Source organism: Equus przewalskii, chromosome 3 (assembly GCF_037783145.1).
Source record: "Equus przewalskii isolate Varuska chromosome 3, EquPr2, whole genome shotgun sequence".
Classification (NCBI taxonomy): domain Eukaryota; kingdom Metazoa; phylum Chordata; class Mammalia; order Perissodactyla; family Equidae; genus Equus; species Equus przewalskii.
In genome coordinates, this window is record NC_091833.1 from 17742077 (window position 1) to 17765764 (window position 23688).

Genomic DNA, 23688 nt, shown 5'->3' on the forward strand with positions numbered 1-23688 from the left:
CGTGTGTGCGTGCGTGTGTGCATGTGTGTGTGTGTGTATGAATGCCCAACAGCCGAGGTTGGCCTCTACTGACTGGGGACTGTATGCTTTCCGTCCCCTGGGGAGGCTACCGAGAGGATGACAGAAAGGGTCACACTTGCAAACATTTCCGCAAGCTCCCAATTAAGGCCTCCTTGTGTATCCATGGGCCTAGAAGGACATGCTATCCTGAGCTGTTGAGACAGGAAGGGAGCGTGAGGCACATGATCCCTCCACAGGCTTAGGAGATTCCTGTGATGCCCCTCCTCCCATGCCCCATCAAGAGAAGACTGATCTCAGCATGGAGTCAGATGTGTAAAGGAGAGATGGAAGAGTATGTGGGAGGGAGGGGTATGCACACCGCTGGAGTGGATGCCTTCCACTTGCATCTCTGGGTGGCAGCCTGATGGCAGGAAGCACTTAAGTCCTCTGTGGCTCCTGGCACTCACAGAGTGGACTTTAACCTCATGAGGCTTGCAGGAGGCCTTCACCATCTGCTGCCTTCACCATCACTCTACCCTTCACACCTACTTTTCTCCCATGGCCACCCTAAAGGAGGACAGAACAGAGGGCAAGGTGGGGCAAGGAGAAGCCACCAGGGCCCTGTTCTGTGCCATGAACGCTGCTGTCTTTTCGCCCAGGAAGTGTGTACACTTCAATGTCCTCACCCCAAGCTGTCTGCCATGAGCCCTGGCCCTGGGCTCTATTCCTCTCCATCCTCACCACAGTCTGGCCAAGGCCCACCTATGTCTGGAACAAGGCATGGATGAGAAAAGGTGCTGTGCTCAGTAATACTTGAGTTGCTGCATTATCTGATTATCCATTTGGTTGTTAACTGTAATTGATGGCTGTTGCCGTAACAGTATATCACCTGCATTTCTACCTTTAGTAATGGACTTTATGCCTAGGTTTTAATATCCTTGACTCTGGACAAGTGCACAACTCTTTTTAAAAGAAACATGGTTTACATGTACAAAACCGATCAGTTTTGAGAGATCGTTAATGACCTTGGAGTGGTTGTTGTGGGTGTGAAATAAATGGTGAGAATATGAACTGGCCCCTCTGATTACAGCATTGAAAGTAAGTCTAAGTAATTTTTCGAGTCATACTCATGCCCTGACTTTATATACTTGTATCTCTCAATGAACATTGTGATACTTGAAAAAAAAAAAAGGGGGCAGGGGGTTCTGGTCCGGGCACAGCAGGTGCTCAGATCTCCACTAGAGGAAGCTGCGGAGCAGACAGCAGCTGAAAGCCCGGCCCAGAATGTGGTGTTCTGGGTCAGACTGTGTGGTGCAGCAGCTGCCAGCCCAAACCTGTCCGTTTATCCACTCAGCCACCGCAGCCAATCGAGAGCCCTTCTCAGGCGATGAGACGCCTTCCTCTCCAGCTCACAGCTGGGCCTGAGGGCTAGGCCAGATGCACAGAGAGGGCCCCAGGGCAAAACCCAGTCCTCTTGTCAGGGCCCCTCATGCCAGGGGCCCCACTATTCTCTGGGACAGCAAGTCCAGGCCCTGGACCCCAACCCAGCCTCCTGATTCCCACCCTCCAAAGCATCCAAGGGCCAGGCCTCCCCCAGGCATCCATGTTGCTGGAAAGCTTCCCTGGGTGCTGTCACCTCCCACTTTAGCCTCTCAAGCGCTCTAGCAGTGTGCAACTTCCTCTGCCCTAGCCTCTGCCTTTGCTCCATATGGCTTCTCTCCCTGGGAAGGCTCACTCCCCACCACCAAGTACCCTCTCCTCCTCCAGCCCCTACTGACTCCATCCAACACCTGGCACTCATCAAGTGGGAGTCAGCACCCCAACACAAGGGGGCAAACAAGACCCACTCTAACTAGAAACAGATGGGGCCCTGCTGAGTACTCAGCCCCATGCCAGAAGCACCCTGTGTGCTAGACTTCCCAGCCATGCCCATTTCACAGACTCAAAGAGAAATGAGAGGGAACATGAAACTTGTCCAGAGTCCCATAGTCAGGCATAGAGTGGCTGAGATGTGGATCACACCTGATAGATTCTGTCCATTTCCAGCTCTGGTCTCCTCTCCTCCTCCACCCTTGACATCCCTGATCACACTCTCCCACAGCCCTTGGCCCAGGATGGGCCTTTCAGATATGGACCCAGCTGCCTACCCAGACTTTAGTCCCAGAAAAGGCAGGTGGCAGAGGGGTGAGAGAGGCCAGAGCATGCCCCCTCCACAACCTTGGGAGTAGCCTGGACACTCATTGCCACCTGACAATGGCCCTGGACTGCCATGACTCATGGACAAGTCCCTCTGGCATCACTTGTGGAGTCAGCCATTCCTAGAGAAGCTAGAAGGGTGTGCATGTGAATGAAAGGGGCACAGCTGAGGGCTAGGCTCTCCTTTGCATGCCTCTCCACCCTGGGGGTTTAGCACGGGCCCTAAAGCAAACACCCCGTGCCTTGGTTGCTGCGTTCTGCTGACGCTGCATCTGGGGAAGCCATGGCTCCCAGCACTGCTGGAACGCAGAAGGCCGGGTGGTTTCTGCTGGCGTGTGTCGGATCAGAGCAAACTCGGGAGACTCTACTGAGAATCCTGCCCAAGGTCTGAAGAGTCTTCCTTACCAGGAAACTCATTTTTAAAACCCCCAGGGACGATGTCAAGGGGCCATTCCAGACCACTTTCGCTAGCCAAGCTCTGAGTTTCCCTGTGACCCAGGGAGAGGGGACAGCCTGCCAGCTAAGAAGGCAAGCTGGAGGCAGGCAGGCGACCTGATCCCTCAGCTTGGACCACACAGGCTTCTGAACCAGCTGTGACCCTGTCTGAGAAATCCTGCACTCAGGCCCAGGGGCTGGCAGCCCCAGGCACTTCAGACAGTCCTCAGGGCTGAAGAGGCCATTAGAAATCTCCCACCACCAGCTTCCTGCTCTGACGGATGTGGATGCAGAGGAGGGGGTGTTACTGGGGGTGGGATCTGAGCACAGGAGGAGAGGCCTGGAACTTGTTGAGAGCTTCGTGGGAGACCGAGCCACCCAGCCCTGGCCCACCCCGAAGGGCAGCCGAGGACGCCAGGGGCTCTGGGAAGGCAGGGGCTAGTTCTGCTCTGTGCCCTGGGCTTAGCAGCCTGACAGCTTCGGTGACAGCCCCTAAGAGGCCGAGACGTGCCTGGGCTGAGGCATGAGCAGTGTTCTGCTTAGCACAGACTCGGGGGACCACTCTGGTCTACCCACAAGCCCAGCTGTCTACCCCAAATCCTCCCCTCCGTGGCCCAGCACCAGGAATGTCTGGCCAGTCTGGGATCTCTCATAGCAAAAGACTTCCTCAGAGGCTGATTTCTCATGTCCAAGAAGATGCTGCTGCTATCAGGAAGTTCCCTGTGAAGTCTGACCTAAACCCCTCTTCAGAGGAAGCTGTCCAACTGTTTCCCAGTGCCTCCAGCCTTCCCTGAGGGCCTTGGGCCTACTTCTCAGCACCCCTCACCCCACCCAAGACGTTCTCACAGCTCTTCTGCTTCCTAGTATCACCTGTCCCCAGTGTTCTGGTACATCTCTCCCCAACTCCATCTCCAGGCCTCCTCACGGCCACAGTGCCCTTTTGCTGGCCTCCTGCCCCATATCTTGGCTCCCTGCTCCCAAGTCCACTCTTGACACTGTCAGGAGAGTGAAGTCCTCCAATGCCAATGTGTCATTGTCACCTTTACCCAGTGGCCCCTGTGGCCTAAGAGCTAGTGCCCTGCCTCTTCCCCACAGCCTGGGAGGCCCTACACTTTCAGCCCTAGCACTGCCTTAGCCTCAACCCTTGACTCTGCTCTACCAGTGCTATTTTCCAGCTAGAGTGACCCCTGCTATGATCTCTGCCCCAAGAAAGACCTCCAGGGAAGTCTACAGGATGCACTAGAGAAAAGCCCTTGAAGTATAGAAGACAGGGCTGCTTCCCCAGGCCCAGCCAGAGAAGCTGGGTTGGGAGGGCACTCCTCCAGCCTAGAAAGTGAGAGGTCCTGCCCACCCTCCTCCACAGGGCACCACTCACCACCTTGAGGTTGCCTGTGTCAAAGGCCACTGCCCCAGCTCCAGCAGTGTCCAGCTGAGCTCTCTGAAGGCTCCTGGGCAGGCTGCAGCCCAACACCCACCTGGTGCGGCTGTTCCTCACATAGCTCCTAGGGTCGCACCAGACTCAAGCTGGCCCCATAGCTTCCACCTGTCCCTTCACCTCCCGGTTTCCCTCAACCCAGGTCTCCTGGCCCAGGACCCTTCAGCAGCAGAGCTCTGACCCTAGCTGGCACCCCTGATTACCACCCCAGCCCAGCTGGCAGGGCATGAGGACTCCTAGTCTGACCAGCACTTTCTCCTCTCTGTGGGACAAAGTGTGGGCTTGGCAGCCAGCCCCAACCAGACCTTGAGAGGTGGCAGCTGGGTAGCCCTGCCCCCAGCCACTTCCTGAAACGTTTCCCATGTCCTGCCAGCCCTGACAGTGATATTTCAGCCCCTCCAGAGCTCCCAAGGGCAGGCAGCATGTGGCCTCTCCAGTCCTCCTCAAGGGCCCTGGGGAGGCAGGAAGGGAATGTCTTGGACCATGCCACACTGCCCCTGGAGCCAGCAGGCATAGAGGCAGCCCCTGGCACAGTACACTATACAGGGCAGCCCCCTGCTCTAGACTCACCCATGGCTGCATGGCCCATAGAGGGGCCCTGCTGGCCAGCTGGCCATGGCAAAGTGTGAGAGGACAGTGTGTTCCCAGACTTCACTTCTGCTTTTCCAGAGGTCACTCAACGATGCTCTCCTGGGGAGCTCAGGGGTTTTCAGGAATTGCGGCCTGCTGAGTGAAACCAGATGCGCAAATATGCTCCCTAGAGCCTAGTGTACCTACTCCCCACGAGGGCAGCAGGGCCTTGGAGCCTGTTCCACCATTCCCCACTGGGCCTAGGTAAGGGTCCGCTTTCAAGGGACCAGACCTGGGCTCCACTTGCAGAGCTCGTTCTGCCCCAGAGGCTCTCCAATGTTGTAACTTCCAGGGGCTCAAAGCAGAGAAACTCAGATGGATGGACAGATGTGGACAGACAGTCCAGCTGGTGGTCCAACAAAGCCATAGCCCCTCATTGGCAAATGTGCTATGCCTGTCTCCTCTCTAGGCTTTGCAGGTGAGTGAGACCTCTTCTTCGTATCAGTTCCAAGGCAGGTGTGTGCACTGGCTGGCTGGCTCTGCAGGGTCAGAGCACCACATCTGCAACTCCCAGTGTAAGAGCCATAGCATGGAAACCATTAACCCTGGGGTTACACAGGACATGCAGCACAGACTAAGCATCTTCTTTGCCCTCAGGCCTCTGCCAGGGCTTATCACAGGTCCCCTGCAAACCTCACATAATACCAACTGACTAACCCTGAGTTCCAACTCTTCCTATCAAATGCTAGTTCTTCTTCCCCTCCCTGAGGTCCCACCTGCCATTCCCCAGCCAGAGCCTTGACACTGCCCTCCCCTCAACTGTAGTGTCCAGGACCCCTTGCCATGGCAAGTGCAGGACCACTCATCATCCATCAGCTGGTCCATGCCACAGCCCCAGCTCACCTCTGCAGCCCCATTTTGTCAGATCATTGGTTTCAGGACACTCCTTAGGTGGCCGAGTGGCTCTCAGGGGAGAGAGAACCTGGGTTTTGGAGCCACAGAGACCTGAGTTCGAATCCTGTTCCACAGCTTGGCCCCAAGCAGCTTGAGGAATCTATCTGGACCCAGGTTCCTGGCCAGTCACCTGGTGAAAGGCCGTGCAAGGCCAGCATCTCAGGGCACCCGCCACAGACACTGAACAGAGGCAGTGGTATACAGAGAAAACTGAGCACAGCACACCACAATCCATTTCTTCTGGCAGAGAGAATCCTACCCAGAGCTTCCCAACTAAGACCCTCAGCCCCAGTCATGTAGTCTGTGTTCTCGACTCTAGGTTGTTGCTGAGGCTGTCCTACTCAGTGCTCCATAGAAGGCTCCTGCCCTTCCTTCCCATGGCCTGTCCCGATCCTTCCTCTGGGGCTCTGGCACATCCTTCTCCCCTTCATAAAGGCTGTAGGGGCCCTTGTACAGCACAGGCATGCAAACACACAGGCCCCACTTTGCTATCTCCTGGAGAAGGAGAGCTGGCTCAAAATCTGAGACTCCTATCCCCAAGCCCATGTCTCACCTCACCTACCAGCAAGATCATATAAAGCTCTGGGCAGCCCCAGGGACCTGGACAGAGGCTAGGACCCAACTCTGCACCACCCACCACACCCTGAGCTGCTGCCCTGGGGGCCTTAGGACGAGGAAGGAGATGGTGCAGCCAAGGGCAGCTCTTGCTCTATGGGAAGCCCCTGGGCTGGCGGGCCAGCAGCCTTGGGAAGAACCTGGAGTCTACTGCTGGCACAGCCACATGCAAGCTACTGGGTTTCAGTTGGCATAAGGCAGAGCTCCTACAGGGAAAGGACTGTGAGTTCTCCTTCCTTAGTCCCTAGACCGGCACCCCTGCTGCGGGCCTTTTAGTGAGGTGAGCATTCGCAGGAGGGGGATGGGACTGATCTGCAGAGGTAGCCCAGCTGACACCACAGGCCAGTGGCACCACCCACCAGCAATATCAGATACAAGGATCAAAAGGGAGTGTCACTCCCCAGGTCAAGGAGGCAGCAGGATGTTTGACCCAGGTTCGCCACCCTTCTCCCGGCTCCGAGACAGGTGGTAGGTGGTGGTGGCAGAGCCACATTTAATTACCCTCATGCTCTCAGGAACACCTCGTCCCTGCAGCTGGGAGAATAAAGTATCTCTCACATCCTATGAGGAAGTCAATCCATTCGACAGTCAGGAGGGTGCCAGGCAGGCGACAGTCCCATGTGCCAAAGGGAGGGGCAGAACCGGTTACTGCTGCACCCAGGGCAAGTTCCAAGAAGCTCTCCTCTGACTGAGTAGAGATCCACATGGACAACCCCTCATCAGGACACCCCCACCCAGGTCCTAGGGCTCCACGGGACTGGCATGTCCCGAGAGACACAGGGCTTGGAGGGCAGCTTCCTTATGTTCCCCTGCCATAGCCCAGCCTAAGAATCTAGCAACCCTGGCCATTGAGACAGGGGCCATACCCGCCTCTGCTGCTTCCCTGCACTTTGACCTTGAGCAAGCTCTTCCTTCTCCAGGCTTGCCACTGCAGTTATAAAACCTGAAGGTTGGAGTGGATCTGGGGCTGCGAGAAAGAGCTTCTTTTCATTTTCCCAAAGATGTAAGTCTGCCGGAGTGTGAGTGAGAGAGATAAAGTGATCCGGTCTGGCCAGGTGTCAGGCAGCCCAGGGAAGGTCAGCTGTGGCAGTGAGCTTGTTGAGAAGCTGGCCCAAGCCCATGTCTGGCTCCCAGGTGCACTGGCCACACTGCCTGAGCGATCCTGTCAGCTCGTGATGGTGGACTTCTGTTCTACATGCAAAGACTCTGGAGGAAGGACACTAAGGAAAGCTAGAACTCACGTGGTTGGGGGAAGACGGTTCTAGGGCCTCCAGACTGCTGTTCACAGTAGATTAAGCCAGGTCAGGCTGGATCCTGCCAGCTCCACAGTGCCTAGAGTCAAAGCTATGGAAATACTCACTTTGCTTAGACTTAGGCCTTATAGATGGGCTCACAGAATCAAGCCTCTTTTGGGGCTGTAAGCCATGCTACTCTCAGCATGAAGTGTCATTCCCTGCAGCTCATAGAAACTGGACAGAGCAGCCTGGGCCAGGAACAGAGTTAATCCATTCCATACCCATGCCCAGCAGAGCCAAGAGGCTTGGGCCAGGCAGGAAGTGGCAGGAGCAGTAACCACGCAGGCTGGTCCTGTATAGCACTCCCAGGCCCCCTTACTCACTCTCAAGGGCCTGGCAGGACATGTGCAGGAAGAGCAGTAACATGCCAGACTGAGCATGATCAGCATGTGGACCTGGGCTGGCCCCTGGGAGGCAAGTTGTCCCTTGCTCAGGGAGCCTCAGAGCAGAAGCTAGGTCCAAACTACGGAAGCCAGTGGAGAGATGGGGGTGATAGGAAGGCATGGAGCCTGGGCCAGGCCTGAAGGATCGATAACACTCCAGGACCCTCATTTCCCCCAGGCCCTGACATATGGTATCTGGCTTGTAGCTTAAAAGGCTGAAGATGGGGGGAAATGGGTGAGCTACAACCCATGACCTGGCAGCCTCAAGCCCTGTGTGCTGGGTCATGGTTGTAGTTCACCCATACTCCTTGATCTCCAACCCTTTAATCTCCAAGATAGATAGCATGTGGCAAGGCCTGGTGGAACAGTGAGGGCTCCAGAAGCAGGGCTTCTTTCACCTGACCACCCTTTCCTAAGTTGGGGGCCGGGCACACAGAGCCACAGTCCAGGCATCCTTGAGTGAACAAATGAAAGAACAAATGAAGGAAAGAATCAAAGAAGGTAGAGTGATTGAACAGGAGGAGCCAAGACGGATGTCAGGAGACCAAAAGTAAGCCCTTGGGCCTCATCTGGGAGTAACTTTCCCAGTAAAATAAAAGGGTTGGATAAGATTACCTCCAGAAGCCTGGTCAACTCTGACACTCTTTACCCTAGTCAGGCCCGACTGCACTGACTCTCTGCAACCCCAGCCCCTGAGGGCCACTCGATCTCAGGGTAAGCCCAGAGGCCTGAATACCCATAGAGCAGCCTTGGCAGAACTGACAGCAGGTGCAGGGGAGGCCCAGGGCTGTGGAGCCTCTGAGCAGCTATCAGAGCAGGGGCAGGGGCAGGCAGGAAAGGCCAAGTTGCAGCATCAAGGACACCACAGATGACTCCTCAGAGGGGAAAGCCCCATCCGCCAGCCAAATATGAAGCCTCAGCTGAGGTCAAGGCCTGAAAACCATTGCCTGAGTGGCTGGGGGGGACAAGGTCTGGGCAAGTATCCAGGACTAGGCCAGAGTTGGCCAGGAAAGTAGTGCCCAGCAACCAGTCAGGGCTGTTCCTCCACACATCCCTTCCTACCCCACCCCCCAACCCCCCACCTCTCCCCGCCACAAGTCTGCCTGCTGCTCCTCAGGACCACCCACATACATGCAGGGGGCTGCCCCAGCCCAGCCCCTTGAGCTGCAGGGCAGTGGATACAGACAGGCAGAGCAGGCATCAATCAGGTTACGTGACAGCAGCCTAGCTGACTAACTGGCCCTTCAAAGCCTTGATTTTCCTGCCTCTACAAGAAGAGAAAGGCCAATATTCCAGGACAGATTTTTTAAAAGTTAGCCAAGGAGTAAGTGTTGAATGAGACAGAAGCCAGGGAGGCCAATGGAAAGGCCCCTTAAACTGGGGTGTAGGGTAAGGGAAGAGAGTTGTCAATCACCTGATAATAACCCCACTCCTAGCATGACTGAGCGTACCTACAGTGCCTACAGAAAGTTTGGGGTGCCTGGTTTGGGTCTCTCCCAGAGTCACTCTATACATATGTACCTTTATGTGCCACATGTACTCCTATGTGTCTTCCAAAATGCTGAAGGAGGTTAGGAGGAGAAGAGTCGGTCCTCCTGGAGGGAACAGGGTCGCAGGACAAGAATGGAGGCTACTTGAGGAAAGGCAATGCTTCTGGGAGCCTGGGAAGTGTGGCCCTGACCCCTGGTCAGCCTCAACCTCCTACTTGGAGCCCCCAAGACCCCTGGTCCATGGCCGTCACACTGTGCGGTAGCTGCTGCTCCAACTCTGAGAGCTGCCAGCATGACCTGGGGTAAATGAAGACAGCATGGTAGTCAAGACTGGAGCAGCCTGCACTGGGCACCAAGGCGGAGAGCATCAGGGTATGTCCCCTGGCCTTTCCCTTCCTAAACCAGGAAGCTGGGGCACAGGCTGGTGAGGGAAAGAAGAGATGGATAGACAGAAGACACTGAGACACAAGCCCTACTTAATCTGAGAAGGCCAACCGGGACTTGGTTGAGGGAAGTAGGGCCCAAGGCAGAGTCCCAAGAGACAGCCACCAGAGCAAGTGCTATGCAAAGGAGAGGAGACACAGCTTGGCTGACTCACTGGTCCAGCCACACCCCCTTCCCCAGGCTCTCTGGCAGCCAAACGGTCCTGGTGTACCCCCTTGTGGCGAAAGGGAGGATGGCACTGTCAACAGCGAGGGGTTGCGCTCCAGCTCCCTTTCAACACACTCCTCCAATTTAATCACAGCCTCATACTCCTGGTCCATATCTCCCCCAGCCAGCCATCCCTGGGGGAGTAGGCTGCAGGCACCCGCAGAGCCATGCAGGAATGTGTCATAAAGAACAGGGAATACACTGGAGGTGGACATGAGTCTGGGAAAGCCAGAATGGAGACAAGGTAGGCTTGAACCTGGTCATTAAGGACTGGTCTGTCTTGCATCTGTGAAGACAGAGCCTTCTGAGGGGCAAGACTGAAGAGGACATAGAGGAAGCTTGGGCATCCTTAGCCCTCTACATTCATTCTCAAGCTTGGGCAAAGCTCCTCCCTCCCGACTCCAGTCTCCAGATCCCTTTATTCAGGTCCCTATCCCCTGTCTCTACTGCCTAATGCTGTATCTAAAAAAAAACAAGTGCTCAATAACTCAGAAACAAAACAATCTATGATACGGTGCACCCTTTCAGGATAGGGGCCTTAGCTTCTCCTCCCCTATATCCCAAAGCCTAGTACCCTTCCAGTAGCAATAAAGAGCTGCCACTCATCTAATCATACTAACATCTATTGAGCATCCACTCTCGCTAGGCACTGTGCTGTTGAATCCTAACAACCTGCCAGTGATTTGTTTCATTTTACAAGTGGGTAGATAAGCTTCGAGGCATTAAATCACAAGCTCAGCACCACACAGCTGGCCAAAAAGGCAGCGATGGTCTGCCCGATGCCTGGCCTCACAAAGAACTCAAGAAAGGTCCTGGTGACCCAGTGAGGCCCTAAGGTCCTGACCCTGAGCAGGTGCAGAGGATTTATAAGAAAGACTGTTACATCATGTCCTTGCACCTGTTCATTCTTGATGCAGACCTTCCTAACAAGAAGGAGTGTGTCTGACAGCTGAGCCCAAAGCACAAGAATAGCTACAAGTTAGAAATGGGGTCTGGGGTGCTGTAGCAGGCACTCTGATCACAGTGGGAAGGGTGAGTGGGTAGCCTGACAGCAGCCCAAGGACAAAACTTGGAGGCAGACCTGGGCCCTCACGGACGGCAGTTCTGTTCCATCTTATTTCCAAGTCTCACAGCCCTAACACAGGAGAAGCTCTGCTATGTTCAGTGTGTACTGCTAAGAAAGTGGGAAAGTGAGACTGATACATTCCAGAAGGGTTTTATGCAAAATGTTTAAACTGCCATCCAGAAACTCTGGTCACCTAGAAAGCCTATCTTCACGGGCCCTAGATGGCTGACGCCTACCTATGCTGAGGCTACCTCAAAAGGCCCTTGGCATGGTTTCAGCACTGACTCCACCTCAGAAACCAGGCCCTTAGGGAACTTCATGCTTTTGAGTACTTGTATATTATTCCATTGAAAGGATAGATCATGGTTACTTAACTATACCCCTGTCAGTGAATGTCCTGTTGGTTCTAACAGATTTCTGTTACCAACAAGGCTGGTGTGAACACCTCTATACGCCATCCTGTGCTAATCTAGGGATACAATCCTATAAGTGGGGCTACAGGGTGACACAGTATCTATAGACAATCAATGTTTTAACAAGGTGGTGAAAACTTGTCCCTCAAAAGGTCCATGCTGAGTCACTCTTCCACCAACTTTACTTTTGGAATTAAAAAAAAAAATTATGTTTAGTTAAAAAGAAAATAAAAAACTACCGTGCCCAGTCATGCAGGAGGAGGCACGGCAGGGATGCGAAGAGGAATCCCTGGCTGTTGCTCTCCCTGCACTGCCTGCCAAATTAGGCTCCATGCCAGACGTCCTCGTCAGACCACTCTTGTGTCCACTTGGCCTGCCATTAAGGCTGCTCTCCAGCCTCCTGGCAGGACTCAGGGCAGAACTCGGCTTTCAAGAGAGGCTTGCCCTGGCTGCAAGCCAACAGATGGCCAAGTGTGGGCTGAACTGCTGCCAGCCAGTGTACTGATGACTTCCAGATTGGTATCTTTAGTGCTACTTCCCCTGAGCTCCAGATCCACACAGCCATCTCCCTCAGACACTCGGACCCAGCACATCTGAGACAGAATACCTCCTCTTCCACCACCCCATCCATGCCCATCCATCTCTTCCTCTGGTGGTCCCCATCTCAGAAGCAGCTCCAACGCCCACCTAAGTCACTTATGAAGTCAGAAGTCTGACTTCTAACTCCTCTCACTCCTATACCTAATGAAAACTGGCCCAACCTTGTGGGTCTCATCCTCTAAGCTGGTCTCTGACCCAGTCCTTCATCTTTCCTCATGCCACTCCTGCCCTAGTTCAGCCCATGCTCTCTCATGTGGAGAGCTGGAATAGCTGCCTGCCTCCAGCCTGGCTCCTCCTAAATCCACGCTTCAGAGCCCCAGATCAAGTTTCTAATTGTATCATACCACCAATCCCCACCCCCTTCACAATTTCCCCCTTCTTCATCTACTGAGGGATCAAATCTGAGCTGGGGGGGGCCGGTCCCATGGCCGAGTGGTTGGGTTCACATGCTGTGCTGTGGCGGCCCAGGGTTTCGCCGGTTCAAATCCTGGGTGCGGACAGGGCACTGCTCATCAGGCCACGCTGAGGTAGCGTCCCACATGCCACAACCAGAAGGACCCACAACTAAAAATACATAACTATGTACCGGGGGGCTTTGGGAGAAAAAGGAAAAATAAAATCTTTATTAAAAAAAAAAAATCTGAGCTGGCTCATGACAGCAAGACCTCCCTTCTGCCTATCCTTAGCCTCTACCCTAACTCTGGGGCCAGCATCCTCTTGGGCAGCAGCAGCAGGCTGCCATGGTCACCACCAATGATCCATGCCAGCTCATTAATCTCTGGGTATCTGGGCTCTCTTCATGCAGTGATGCCACTCCCCAGGGCAGTCGGGACAGCATGGATCTTCAAGTACTTAGGGAAAAACTTTACATGTGTGTGGGACCCAGGCTCGCAGAGGTCAGAAGTTCAAAGTGCTTGGTCCAAGCACTCCAAGGTGCAAACTCTCCCAGGTTATCTTCTGCACACCCTTCTTCCAATGCCCGCTCAGCTCCTCTCTCTTGCTTGTGGTCAGTGGATTGTCAGGATTGTGTTATTTCCCCTTTGGATCACACCTGACTCTGAGGAATTTGGGATTGAGCTAAGCCCATCCTCCTGTTCAAGCCACAGCCATCATCTAATTTCACCAATTCAATATAGTCTCCTTTAACAAACAAAATGGAACATACAAAGTCTTTCCAGGCAAGAATATAAACAGAAATTCTTAGACATTTCCCACACATTGACCTTGACCTAACCTAAGAATCTCTCCCGTCACTTTTATTTATTTATTTGTTTTACCATAACCCTCATCCCTCCTGAGCTGCACGTACTTCCAAAGCACCCAAGGCCTTTCATGAGCCAGCCCAATGCAGCTATCCTCACTCAGCCCCTGCACATCCCTGACACGTGTTCTACTCTCTTTTCCCCAATTCCCGAAGCTCCCCTGACACTCCATGCAGTTTCATGTTTCTGAGATTGCTAATACCATTCCTTCTTCCTACCTGCTTGGTCCAGCTAATTTTTTTTTCTAACATCTTTACTGAGATATACTTCATACACCATACAATTTGCCCATTTTAAGTGTACAATTCAATAGTTTTTAGTATGTTCACAGAGTTGTGCAACCATCACCACAACCAATTTTAGAACACTTTCACCACCCCAAAAAGAAACCCTGTACCCTTTAACTGCCACTCCCACCATGATCCCACCCTCCAAAATGCACCCTGTGCCTACTGTACATTCAATGCTGTTTTGATGTCTACCAGTCTGTCCATTAGATAGAAACACTTGCCCCCATGAAGGCCTTGTGTGACATGTTTTCATTACTCACTCGAGGCCCAACATAGCACCTGCCTCCTAGCAGTGACAGGAGGGAATAATCATAACCATGGTGGGAACAGCTGGCTTCTGAGTGCTCACTTGGTGCCAGACTCTGTGCTTACACTTCACAGACATCTTGGAGAGATGCTATTAATATTCCCATCGTACAGCTGAGGATAAACGACTTTCCCAAGTTAACAAAGCCAGTAAATGGCTGAGATGGGATAAGTTAATCAGTAAGCTCTGCTCTGTCTACACGTTGTCTCTGCCCAACCACTCCATGCACTGCCACAAACTTCTAGTCCCAGTCTCCTCTGTTCTCATTACGGTAATGACCTCTGAATGGCAAAACCAAATGGAAGACTGTCTGACTTTGTTTCAGTCTCTTGGCCACGTTTGGAATTCACCACCTTGTTGTTTTTCAGGTTCTCCATTGGGGCTACCTCCATCTCAGGGGATGCCCTTGGCCTTTTTGACAGGATCATCTCCCCCACCTCTCCTGATCTTGCTTAATTGAAGCCTTTCCTAGGGGAGACTCTCATCTTGGGCCTCTACTCTTCTGACTCTATACTCTCTCATTCATTGGCCAAACTTTTATCTCAATTCCCCAAACTGTATCCTAAGCTCAGACCTTACACCTGAGCACCAAAAAGAGCCTCTACATCTCCACTCAAATGGCTCACAGATCCCTCGATCTCATCTTCTCACTCTTTCTCCAACCTGTTCCTTCTAAATTCCACCATCATTTCACTCTGCCACCTACACAGTTGCCTAAGTCAGAGATGAGGACATCATCCTTGACTCTTCATTCTTCCTCAGCCTCCTTATCTAACCCTCAAGTCCTATCAATTCCTCTTCCTAAAATTCCCCCACAATGGGTGCTCGCCAATGCCTGAATACAAGCTGTCATCATCTCTGCCCTGGATTACTTATAAGAGTCTGCAAACTGTTCTTCCAACCTCTGGTGTTGCCCCCACCTCCAATTTACTTTTCAAACTGCAGGTACATTCAAACACACAAGTCCAGCATGTGTGCGTGTGTGTGTGTGTGTGAGGAAGAGTGGCCCTGAGCTAACATTTGTTGCCAATCTTCCTCTTATTGCTTGAGGAAGACTGTCACTGAGCTAACACCTGTGCCAATCTTCCTCTATTTTATATGGGATGCCGCCACAGCATGGCTTGATGAGCAGTGCTAGGCCCACACCTGGGATCCGAACCTGCAAACCCGGGGCTGGCTCCTTAAGTCCAGTAGTTTTACCCTCCCATCCTCTGCACTCAGGACAAAGCACTTCCCATGGCTTTTGCAATCCTCCAAAAGCTGATCTCTGTCTAATTTTCCAGCCATATGCTTGGCCACACGACAGTCAGTGCTGAATGACTTGCCACTCCTGGAAGACACCATCTACATTTGCATCTGTAGTTTCATGTGATGGGTAAATGGCCAAGCCCAGCCTGGAGTCTTTTTTTTTCTTCCCGTATGAGACTGTCTCTTGTGAAATAATGTTGAAATGCAGAAGATGATGTTGTAATGAATAGAAGACAAGCAACTCAGGACAGAGAGAAATAAAGTGTTCTGGAAGACAACCAGCATATCATATATGTGAGCTCTTTGACCATGTTCCCTGAGCATCTAACTCACTGGCTCTCCTCCTCCTGAATGTTAATTATATTTCTTTACAACAGGAAGGTGATGCCCTGACTGGCTCAAGTGTCAGGTAGAGCCTCCACTCTAAATCAGGAAACTGGCATCTGGTACCCATGAGCAGAGTTGCAGCTGCATAATCCAGCAAGCCATATGCTTTTGTATATTTTCCAAGTTTCTGAGTAAGAATTCATAGGAAAATCCTAGAAACACTGAGCAACCCAGTAGCAATGAGAACCCCCTGAACTCACATTATGGTCTCTAAATATCATTTTCCAATTAAAAAAATCAGGTCTCCTAAGAGAAATGAAGACTCTAGGTCTGGGTCAGGAAACGCACAAGATAAGATTAGAACATATTGTTATCTCAGAAATAAGGAAGCTCTCAAAGGCTACAGGATTATGTCAAAAAGACTTCACAGCCTATTGAATAAGCTCCCACTAGCCAAGGGAAAATTTGAGTATCAATAAAGTTAAAAGATTGAAGCACAATAAACATATTAAAATCCATAAGTCCAATATGATAATAAACAAAAAGAAGAACAAACAAACCTCATTAGTCATCTTTGGAGGATGTTGGAGAACCAACTCATTATTTTGAGAGCTGATAAGTAAATATGGGAAAGAATCAAGCATTTATCCTGCCTCTCCTATACAAACTGTATTTCAGGGTAACCAGGTAGTTGATTACTGGAAGTTTTCATGCATAGAAGTATTAAAAACTAGCAACTGTAGAAGGAAACATGGAATTAGAATATCACCATTTTTCAACCCCTAATGAAATAACAGTTCTAGGCAATAAATGTCAATGATTCCTTATGTTACAAAAAGAGAAACAACTAGATATCACGTGCCTCCCAATGGAAGCACAAACACTACCTATTAAATATTCTTTAAAAAAAAAAAATCAGGGGCTGGCCCCGTTAAGTTCACGTGCTCCGCTGCAGGCGGCCCAGTGTTTCGTTGGTTCGAATCCTGGGCGCGGACATGGCACTGCTCATCAAACCACGCTGAGGCAGCATCCCACATGCCACAACTAGAAGGACCCACAACGAAGAATATACAACTATGTACCGGGGGGCTTTGGGGAGAAAAAGGAAAAAAAAAATCTGAAAAAAAGTAAAATAAAATAGATTGGCAACAGTTGTTAGCTCAGGTGCCAATCTTTAAAAAAAAAAAAATGAAACCAGAATCTAATTAGGCCTCTAGTTCTAACTAGCAAGTTATAGGAAAAACAAGGGACAGAGGAACACATGAAACTATATATAATAGGAATGTAATCAGCAAAACTGAAATGGAGGGAAAATGCATAAATGAAATAACCCAGCTTCTCCAATAAATAAAAGGAAAAATAACAGGGACAGAGAACCTAAAAATTGAAAAGACTTGAGATAGCATCAACCAATTGAAACGTATGGATCATATTTGGATCCTAATTAAAGCAAACCATATCAAAAAAACATTTGAGACAATCAGAGAAATCTGAACACTAAATGGATATTTGATGAAATTAACAAATTACTGTTGTTTCTTCTTCTTTTTTTTTTTTTTTAGGAAGATTAGCCCTAAGCTAACATCCACTGCCAATCCTCCTCTTTTTGCTGAGGAAAACTGGCCCTGAGCTCACATCCATGCCCATCTTCCTCTGCTTAATTCATGGGACACCTGCCATAGCACGGCTTGTCAAGCAGTGCCATGTCCGCACCCAGGATCTGAACCAGTGAACCCCAGGCCAGCGAAGCAGAAAGTGCAGCGCACTTAACTGCTGCACCACTGGGCCGGCCCCTAAGAGGCTGAGTTCTAAGAGAAGAGTCAGTAGCAGATGCCCTGCTGGAGTGGAATCCAGGGAGGAAGGCTAGGGTGTGGTCAAGGGTCTATACTTGTCCTATCTTGCAGAACAAATAAACACCCTCTGCCCAATGTCCTGAGCCTTCTGGGAACTTTCCAACACCTGAAACATGTTATCTGAAAACCTCATCACTTCAGGACACACCTACAGATCTCATTAGGGAACACAGGCTTCCTTGGTCTCCCCTTCCCACCTCTCTCTCCCGGTTCCCTCTTCTCTCTTCCCCTAGAGATGGGGAGGTAAAAACAACCAGCAACAAAGGCCTGGAGGCCAGGCCTCTGGTATCACCTTGAGAAGAAAAGAAGGCCTTTCTGTAGAGGACAACTGGGGTTTCTGGTCATTCCTTCCTGCTTCTTCCTGGTTATCCCCAGCCCCTAAAAGTCCTGAGCATCTCCAGCATACGGGGTCCCAAGAATCCCAAATTCGATGTCAAGAAACTTCTAGGAAAGAAACACAAACATCACAGGAGCTGTAATTGGACGGAGGGAACAACATTCTAGCCTAGCACGGCCACAAAGAGGTTCTAAGATGGGGTGGGGGGGGCGGGGCTGGGCCTTGAAGGGTGGGAATCATTGAGCTTTATGGGGATGAGAAGGAAGCAGAGGGAACAGCAGGTGCAAATAATATTGAAAACAAGAGCTAACACTTACCTAGCACTTACTCTGTGCTTTGTACTGGGCTAAGTGTTTTACACATAATAAACTTGTTGACATCTCACAACTTTATGAGATGGTGCTGTTAATATACCAGATGAAGAACACAAGGCTTAGAGGTGTTAAATAACTTGTCTCCGGTAGTCCAGTAATTGACAGGGTTGGGAGTCAAACTCAGATTTGTCTAACTCCAAAGCCCGCAGCACTATGTATATCAAGAGCTGGGGCGATGGCTTGTGTCAGGGAAAAGAGTATGTGTGAAAGAGCAACGGAATCCCTGAATGCCACACTAAAGGTCTGGATAATGATCCACAAGGGGGGCATGTGCTCAGCAACGCTGTAGGAAGAATGGCCTAACATGTTTATGGAGGAGGATGGAAGGTCTGTCGGGAAGATGGAAACCCTGTGCCCCCAGAAGCTCTACAGGAGGAGGGGGTGGGGGGTAGACAGCAGCAGGCGTGAAGAAAGCCTAGAATAAAAACAAATTTACCAAATGCCAGTTGGTAATCAAGAGTTCACCTTCAGATTTAAGCAAATTAAGATCTTCCACCAGTCCCAGTCAGTCCACAAAACACATTAAGTGCCAACTGTGTGTGAAGTCCTGCCCCAGGCAGCCTCCCTGTTTTTCCTCCTTTTCCCACAATGAGGACAATCAGGTTGCTGGCAGGCTCCTACAACTCAGCATCCTCAAGTGCTCTCCTCTCCTTCCCCACCTCCACTCTCATAAGGGAGGTGAACAACTTTCTTTCCACGCTTATGTCAAAATCATAAAGTCCACAAGCGTATTTTAACTTCAGTAAGTTTTAAAATTTAAAGGCATTTATTTTCACTTTACTAGTCTAGTTTGCAAGGTAAACAATAACTGATTTTTTCATTGAGCTCATTTTTAACCTCAGTAAGTTTCTGATGAGGAAAATTTTCTCCACGGGGTGAATCATCTGGCCATCTTCCCCCTCCAGCTACCAACGATGAGGCTAGCTCAAGGGTATCACTTGGGGGTCAGGGAAGCAAACTCATTCTAGCCACTGTGCCCTTCGATACCACCTGGGAGAGGGGGAGGAGGCAAAGACTGGAATCAGGGACATCTCTAATTCAGTAAATCTGATGCAGTTGTGTCTCAGGAAGTCAATCCCACTTTGAAGTTGTGTGTGCTGAGAAGAAAGGGGAACTCAGCTTCTCACCATTCTTGCGCTAAGAAGCTCTGTCCCAACAGGCATCCTTCTCGCTGAGGGGGTGGAACTTACTGGCCAAATACGTGTGTATGAACTTCCAGACTTTTAGGGCTACCCCTTACTCTCCCAAACACTGCCTCTGCTCAGCCACGGGTCAGGCGATGGGAGGAAACTCTCACTAAGCTGGCTCAGCAATTTCCCAGGAAGGCTCACTCCGCCGCCCAGCGCGAAGACACAATGATCCCAAAGGCCCTGATGTACGTGTTAGGGGGAAGTGGACACTTTTCCGCTTAGCTTCCCTCTTCCCCTAAGCGCTGCCATAGGACAGCTCTCTAGCTGCGTTAGGGTAAAGAGACTTATACGGGCACATCTCACACCGACTAACCACTCCCGAGGAACTCTCCCTTCCAAACTACACGGCGGGCATAACGGGGGAAAAGGCGGCCCCAGCAGAGGCGAACCACCGCGGTTCTTACAGCCTTATTTGCGTCTGGGCCCCGCTCCGAGCTGCAGCTGGAGGTAGATCCCCTTCCAGCGCGCCCTCCATCAGCCCCTGATTCCCAGCGAGGCCTTGAGCTCAGGCCCGGCTCCTCGAATTCTTAGGTCCTTCGAGAACCCCCGCCTCCGGCTTCCACGCCCAGACCTCGGAACCCTTAGGCCCGGGCCAGCCTTCGAGCCGGCCTTTCAAGGCCTGGCGGCCCGGTCCCGCGGCTCACCCTCGAGCGTCTCGCACTGCACCAGGTTGAGGTAGTCCGCCTGGCTGAGCACCCCGGCCTTCAGGCCGCGCACCAGTCCCTCCAGGTAGCCATTGTCCACGTTGAAGTAAAGCTCCGGGAAGAACGACATGGCTACGGCGGGACCAGAGAACCCCGACCGGCCGGCACGCAGTACGGCTCCCAGATCAGCTGACGCGGCGCCCGCAGCGGGTTGTCAAGCACGTCAGGTGACGCTCAAGCGCCTCACGTGACCACAACGGGGCGGGGCTCTGAGCAGCTCCGGGTTTCCGGGTGGTTCCTTGCGGAAGCGCAGGTGCGGCCTGAGGGCAGCCGTCTGGCGCCTGCGCGCTGAGGGGAGGAGCGCCCCCGGCGTCCTAGCTTGAGCGGCTTGGAGTGTCGTAGGCCAGCCGCGTGGTGGCGCCCGTGGCAGCTGGGGCTCCATTGGGCCCTCTCTCTAGTTTTCCCGGTCCTGGTGCACCTGGCACTGTGGGGACCGAGGGAGTAAAGATGGGAGTGGGCCGTGCTGCTCCTGCTTGGAAATATTCCAGACTGTTGAGTCAGCCTTCTCCCGAGGGGAACTGAGAACCAGTGAGGGGCGGGCTTTTACGGGGCGCGGCGGGGGGGCGGGGGGGGGGGCTGTCACACGTCGAGTTAGCTGCAAGCAGGTCCTGGAGCCTAATGCTTGATCGCCAGCCAGGAGTTACAGCCCCTGTGCCGCGCTGCGCCCTCCACTTGCCCGCGTTAATTGGACAAGATTCTCGACGGCTGGAGTGCCGCGCGTTCCTCTGCTTCCCCCAATGGCGCCTGGCGCCCTAAGAGCATGCATGTAAGTAACTCAGATGATGGGGTAGCCCAGGCCCTGGGATAGGGGTGTTTGTGTGTTTTCTTGGGTTGGTGGCACCCCTACCCCTGCTGTGACCTCCCCCCAACCCCGCCCTCCGACGGCCAGGTTCAAAATAACGCCACAGCCTTGAGGTTGGTCCCATCCTTTATTCGCGCCCCCTGTCCCTGTCCCAGCCCCGACCCCGACGTCGGCCAGCTAGGTGCGGCTGCAAGGGTTCATGGCAGTACCCAGCTTGCGGCAGTAGCAGAAGGCGTTGAAGAAACGGCAGTAGCACGTGGCGCATGGGTCACAGCACGGTACCTGGTGTCCCAGACAGGACTCATGCAGACGTACACAGCGACGCGGGGAGCGCTGCTCGCGGCCTTCCAAGTCTAGTACCTACAGGAGTGGGGGAGCAGGAACGTAGGCATGGGCCTCGGAAGGCAGGACCTCACCTGCCTGAGTGCAGGCAGGATGGTAGTAGAGCATGAGGAGAGATGGTCTGCAGTGTTGCAGTAGGTGAGGGGGTCATGAAGTGGAGAGAGAGGATGATGCCTAATGCCCCCTCCCAAGGCCTGTGGCCTGGCTCCTTTCCCTGAGCAGTTACCTCTGCCAAGGCCTTGGCCTCCTGCTTCAGAGCCTCTTCTGCCTGTTCAGCAGTTGTCTTCTTCAGTAGGGGCCGGATGCCCAGGCCTGGGACAGATGATGTGAGGGCAGAACCCCCCCCATGCACAAAACACCCACCTCGCGGGCCTGGGATTGGGAAGGGGGAAGGAGGACTCGTACCAGGCAGTATAGTTTGTGGCCAGAGGGTGTCTGAACCCCACCCAGCCCCACCCATGCCCACACTGACCTGGCAGCTCTGGGATCAGGGCCTGGTCAGTCCTGATGCCCTCCAGGGGGACCAAGCCCATCTGGGCACCCTGCATGGCAGGCAGTGTCAGCAGCAGGGCACAGCTCAGCAGCACTGCGGTCAGCATGGCCTGGCTCAGCAGTAAGACCCACCATTTAGTCCCTCCTCATCCTTGGAGCAGCCTTTAGGTGCCCTACCCCAGTGAGAGGCCCCCCCAGAGAGTAAGAGTCTCTGCCCAAGCTGAGGACTTACCTCTGCTTGCTGGATCCTTGCCTCGAGAGTTCTTGGCCACCCCATGCCCTTGGCTTATATGGCAGGGTCTAATAAAGGGCACACACGTGACTGCTCCCTGCAGCCAGAGCATGAGGGGCCCCAGAGGGTGGGGTACAGTTTAGGCCTCTCTCCATGTAACTTGGGCTTTTGGGTGCTGTACAAGAGGGTGCCCATCTCCAATTTTGGGTGAGGTCTCCAGGAGCCAATCAAAATTTGGGAACAAGATGGGGTCCCCAGAGTCCCCAAATTTCTTCAGGGTGGGGAGTTTCTGGGAGGTGGGCAAGCTGGAGCTATTAGCAATAACAAGGCTGGCGGCCCTGAGAGCTTAATTTAATTTGTGGCCCCGGAGATGCTCACTCAGACCCCACGTGGCATGTTGTTTGCTTTGCTTCCAGGAACTTGGGTCAGGGGCATTGAAGGGGGTGATGGGCCAATAGCCAGAGTGGGGTGGGGGTGGCATGCAGACCTAGACCCTGGGATTTTGGGGGAGAAAAGGGAAGGGGAGAAGCCCACCTAGCCAAAACTAGGCCCTCCTGCCTCCATCCTCAGCCCTGCCTCCCCTCCCCCTCCTCCATCCAGGCTTCTCCAAGACCCTCACCCCTCCTCCTGCCCCTAAACCCCTCTCTGCCTGGGGTTCCTGGAAGCCAAGGAGGCAGAACAGACTGTTCTCTGGGTGGGCGAGCAGCTTCAAAGTAAAAAGCTTTCAGGCCGCCTGCCTCATTAGTGCTAATGGCTGCTCCCTTCCGCCCTGTGTTGTTAGGCCTCTGCCCACGCCTAGTCTCATCAGCACGAGGCCAGGGTAAGGACTACCCTTCTGTGGAGATGGTAGGACACACAGGATCCCACCTGTCCCTGCCTTCCCTCACCCCTCAGGAGGGCTATTTATCACACACTTGCCCACTGGGGAAAGAGATGTAGGCTGAATCAGCTTCAAGGCCTCAATGTACAAACTGGGCTGTCCCAAGGTGGTGGGAAGAAGATGAAGAGGCTGATGGGTTTGTGGCCCAAGTTCACAGAGGCTATTCTGACTATGAGGAGGCCTGAAGAAGTCCTCCCAGCAGCAAATGGAAACCATGGGTTGTCACCTGGCAGCCTTTGGCCTGGTGTCAGCACCAACAATTGTGTGGGGAGGATGTGCTCTGCACAAGGTGGGCCTGTGGCAGCTTCTTCCACAGATAGGCACTCATGTCTGTTCTTGGATCAGGCTGGCCTTGGGCTCACTAGTAGTTGGCTCAGTAACAATCCTAAGAGCTCGTAGGGTTACATCCTACTGCCCGGGGAAGAGGGGATGGGAGGAGTCAGGGGAGTCAGGGAAAGCCTCTTTGAAGAGGTGGTCCCTGAATAATCCAGCAAGGAGCCAGTCCTCATTTCTCCCCCAAGAATGGTACTGGCTGTTTTGGTGACTCTGTCACAAAGCAGACCTAGTATCAAGGCCTTTCTGGCAGTTGACATTGACCTTTCTCTCCCAGAGGCTATAGCTGGGCCCAATGGTCTACCGCACGGCTTTCTCTTCTCAGAGTGGTGCAGGGTGATGGTGTCAGGCACTGAGGTGTTCCCCCATCATGGCTGGGCCACTTGGGGCTCAGGAAGGGCAATATATCAAATGTTCCCCAAATCATCGTGCCCTGGCCCCATCCTTGGAGATTCTGGCTGAAGAAATGGTGGTGTGGAGCAGGAACTGCATGTAGATTTTGGGAAAGTGCCCTAGGTGAGTTAAAGTGGGGGCTCTGGGCACCTGAGTGGGCCTGGTCAGCACCCATGCTAAGGACAGCTCTTCATATTCTGTTGATGGGGGCTTCCTCCC

The 23688-nt window shown here is 52.8% G+C and overlaps 3 protein-coding genes across 32 annotated transcripts in view; 1 reads left to right on the forward strand and 2 right to left on the reverse strand.

Annotated features, from left to right (window-relative positions):
- Window positions 1-20302, reverse strand: part of ATP6V0D1 (ATPase H+ transporting V0 subunit d1) — a 36388-nt gene extending 16086 nt beyond the window's left edge. For both annotated transcript variants that reach the window (XM_070612222.1, XM_008509411.2), the window contains exon 1: window positions 19936-20302. In XM_070612222.1, coding sequence (XP_070468323.1) covers window positions 19936-20065 — 130 coding nt within the window. In that variant the 5' untranslated portion in view covers window positions 20066-20302. The remainder of the gene's footprint in view (window positions 1-19935) is intronic.
- Window positions 20183-23688, forward strand: part of RIPOR1 (RHO family interacting cell polarization regulator 1) — a 53629-nt gene continuing 50123 nt past the window's right edge. For 13 of the 29 annotated variants that reach the window (XM_070612180.1, XM_070612202.1, XM_070612200.1 and 10 more), the window contains exon 1: window positions 20217-20761. The gene's annotated coding sequence lies outside the window, so the exon portion shown is untranslated. Of the gene's footprint in view, window positions 20762-23688 lie in introns of all 29 variants that reach the window. The other 16 variants (XM_070612181.1, XM_070612189.1, XM_070612191.1 and 13 more) reach the window with 10 other exon arrangements.
- On the reverse strand, window positions 20906-22009 carry AGRP (agouti related neuropeptide). The gene is made up of 4 exons (XM_008509421.2): window positions 21864-22009; window positions 21612-21741; window positions 21366-21451; window positions 20906-21157 (listed from the first exon to the last, which is right to left on the reverse strand). Exons 1-4 carry the CDS (start codon window positions 21906-21908, stop codon window positions 20975-20977), a joined length of 444 nt encoding a protein of 147 aa, XP_008507643.2. The 5' UTR covers window positions 21909-22009; the 3' UTR covers window positions 20906-20974.

Bases quoted from the DNA above. Each gene is read 5' to 3' on its own strand.
- AGRP (XM_008509421.2), bottom strand. From the start codon at position 21,908: ATGGGGTGGCCAAGAACTCTCGAGGCAAGGATCCAGCAAGCAGAG. The intron at 21,742-21,863 runs GTAAGTCCTCAG...CTGCTGAGCCAG, and splicing joins CAAGGATCCAGCAAGCAGAG to GCCATGCTGACCGCAGTGCT. The intron at 21,158-21,365 runs GTAACTGCTCAG...CCACTCCTGTAG, and splicing joins AGGCCAAGGCCTTGGCAGAG to GTACTAGACTTGGAAGGCCG.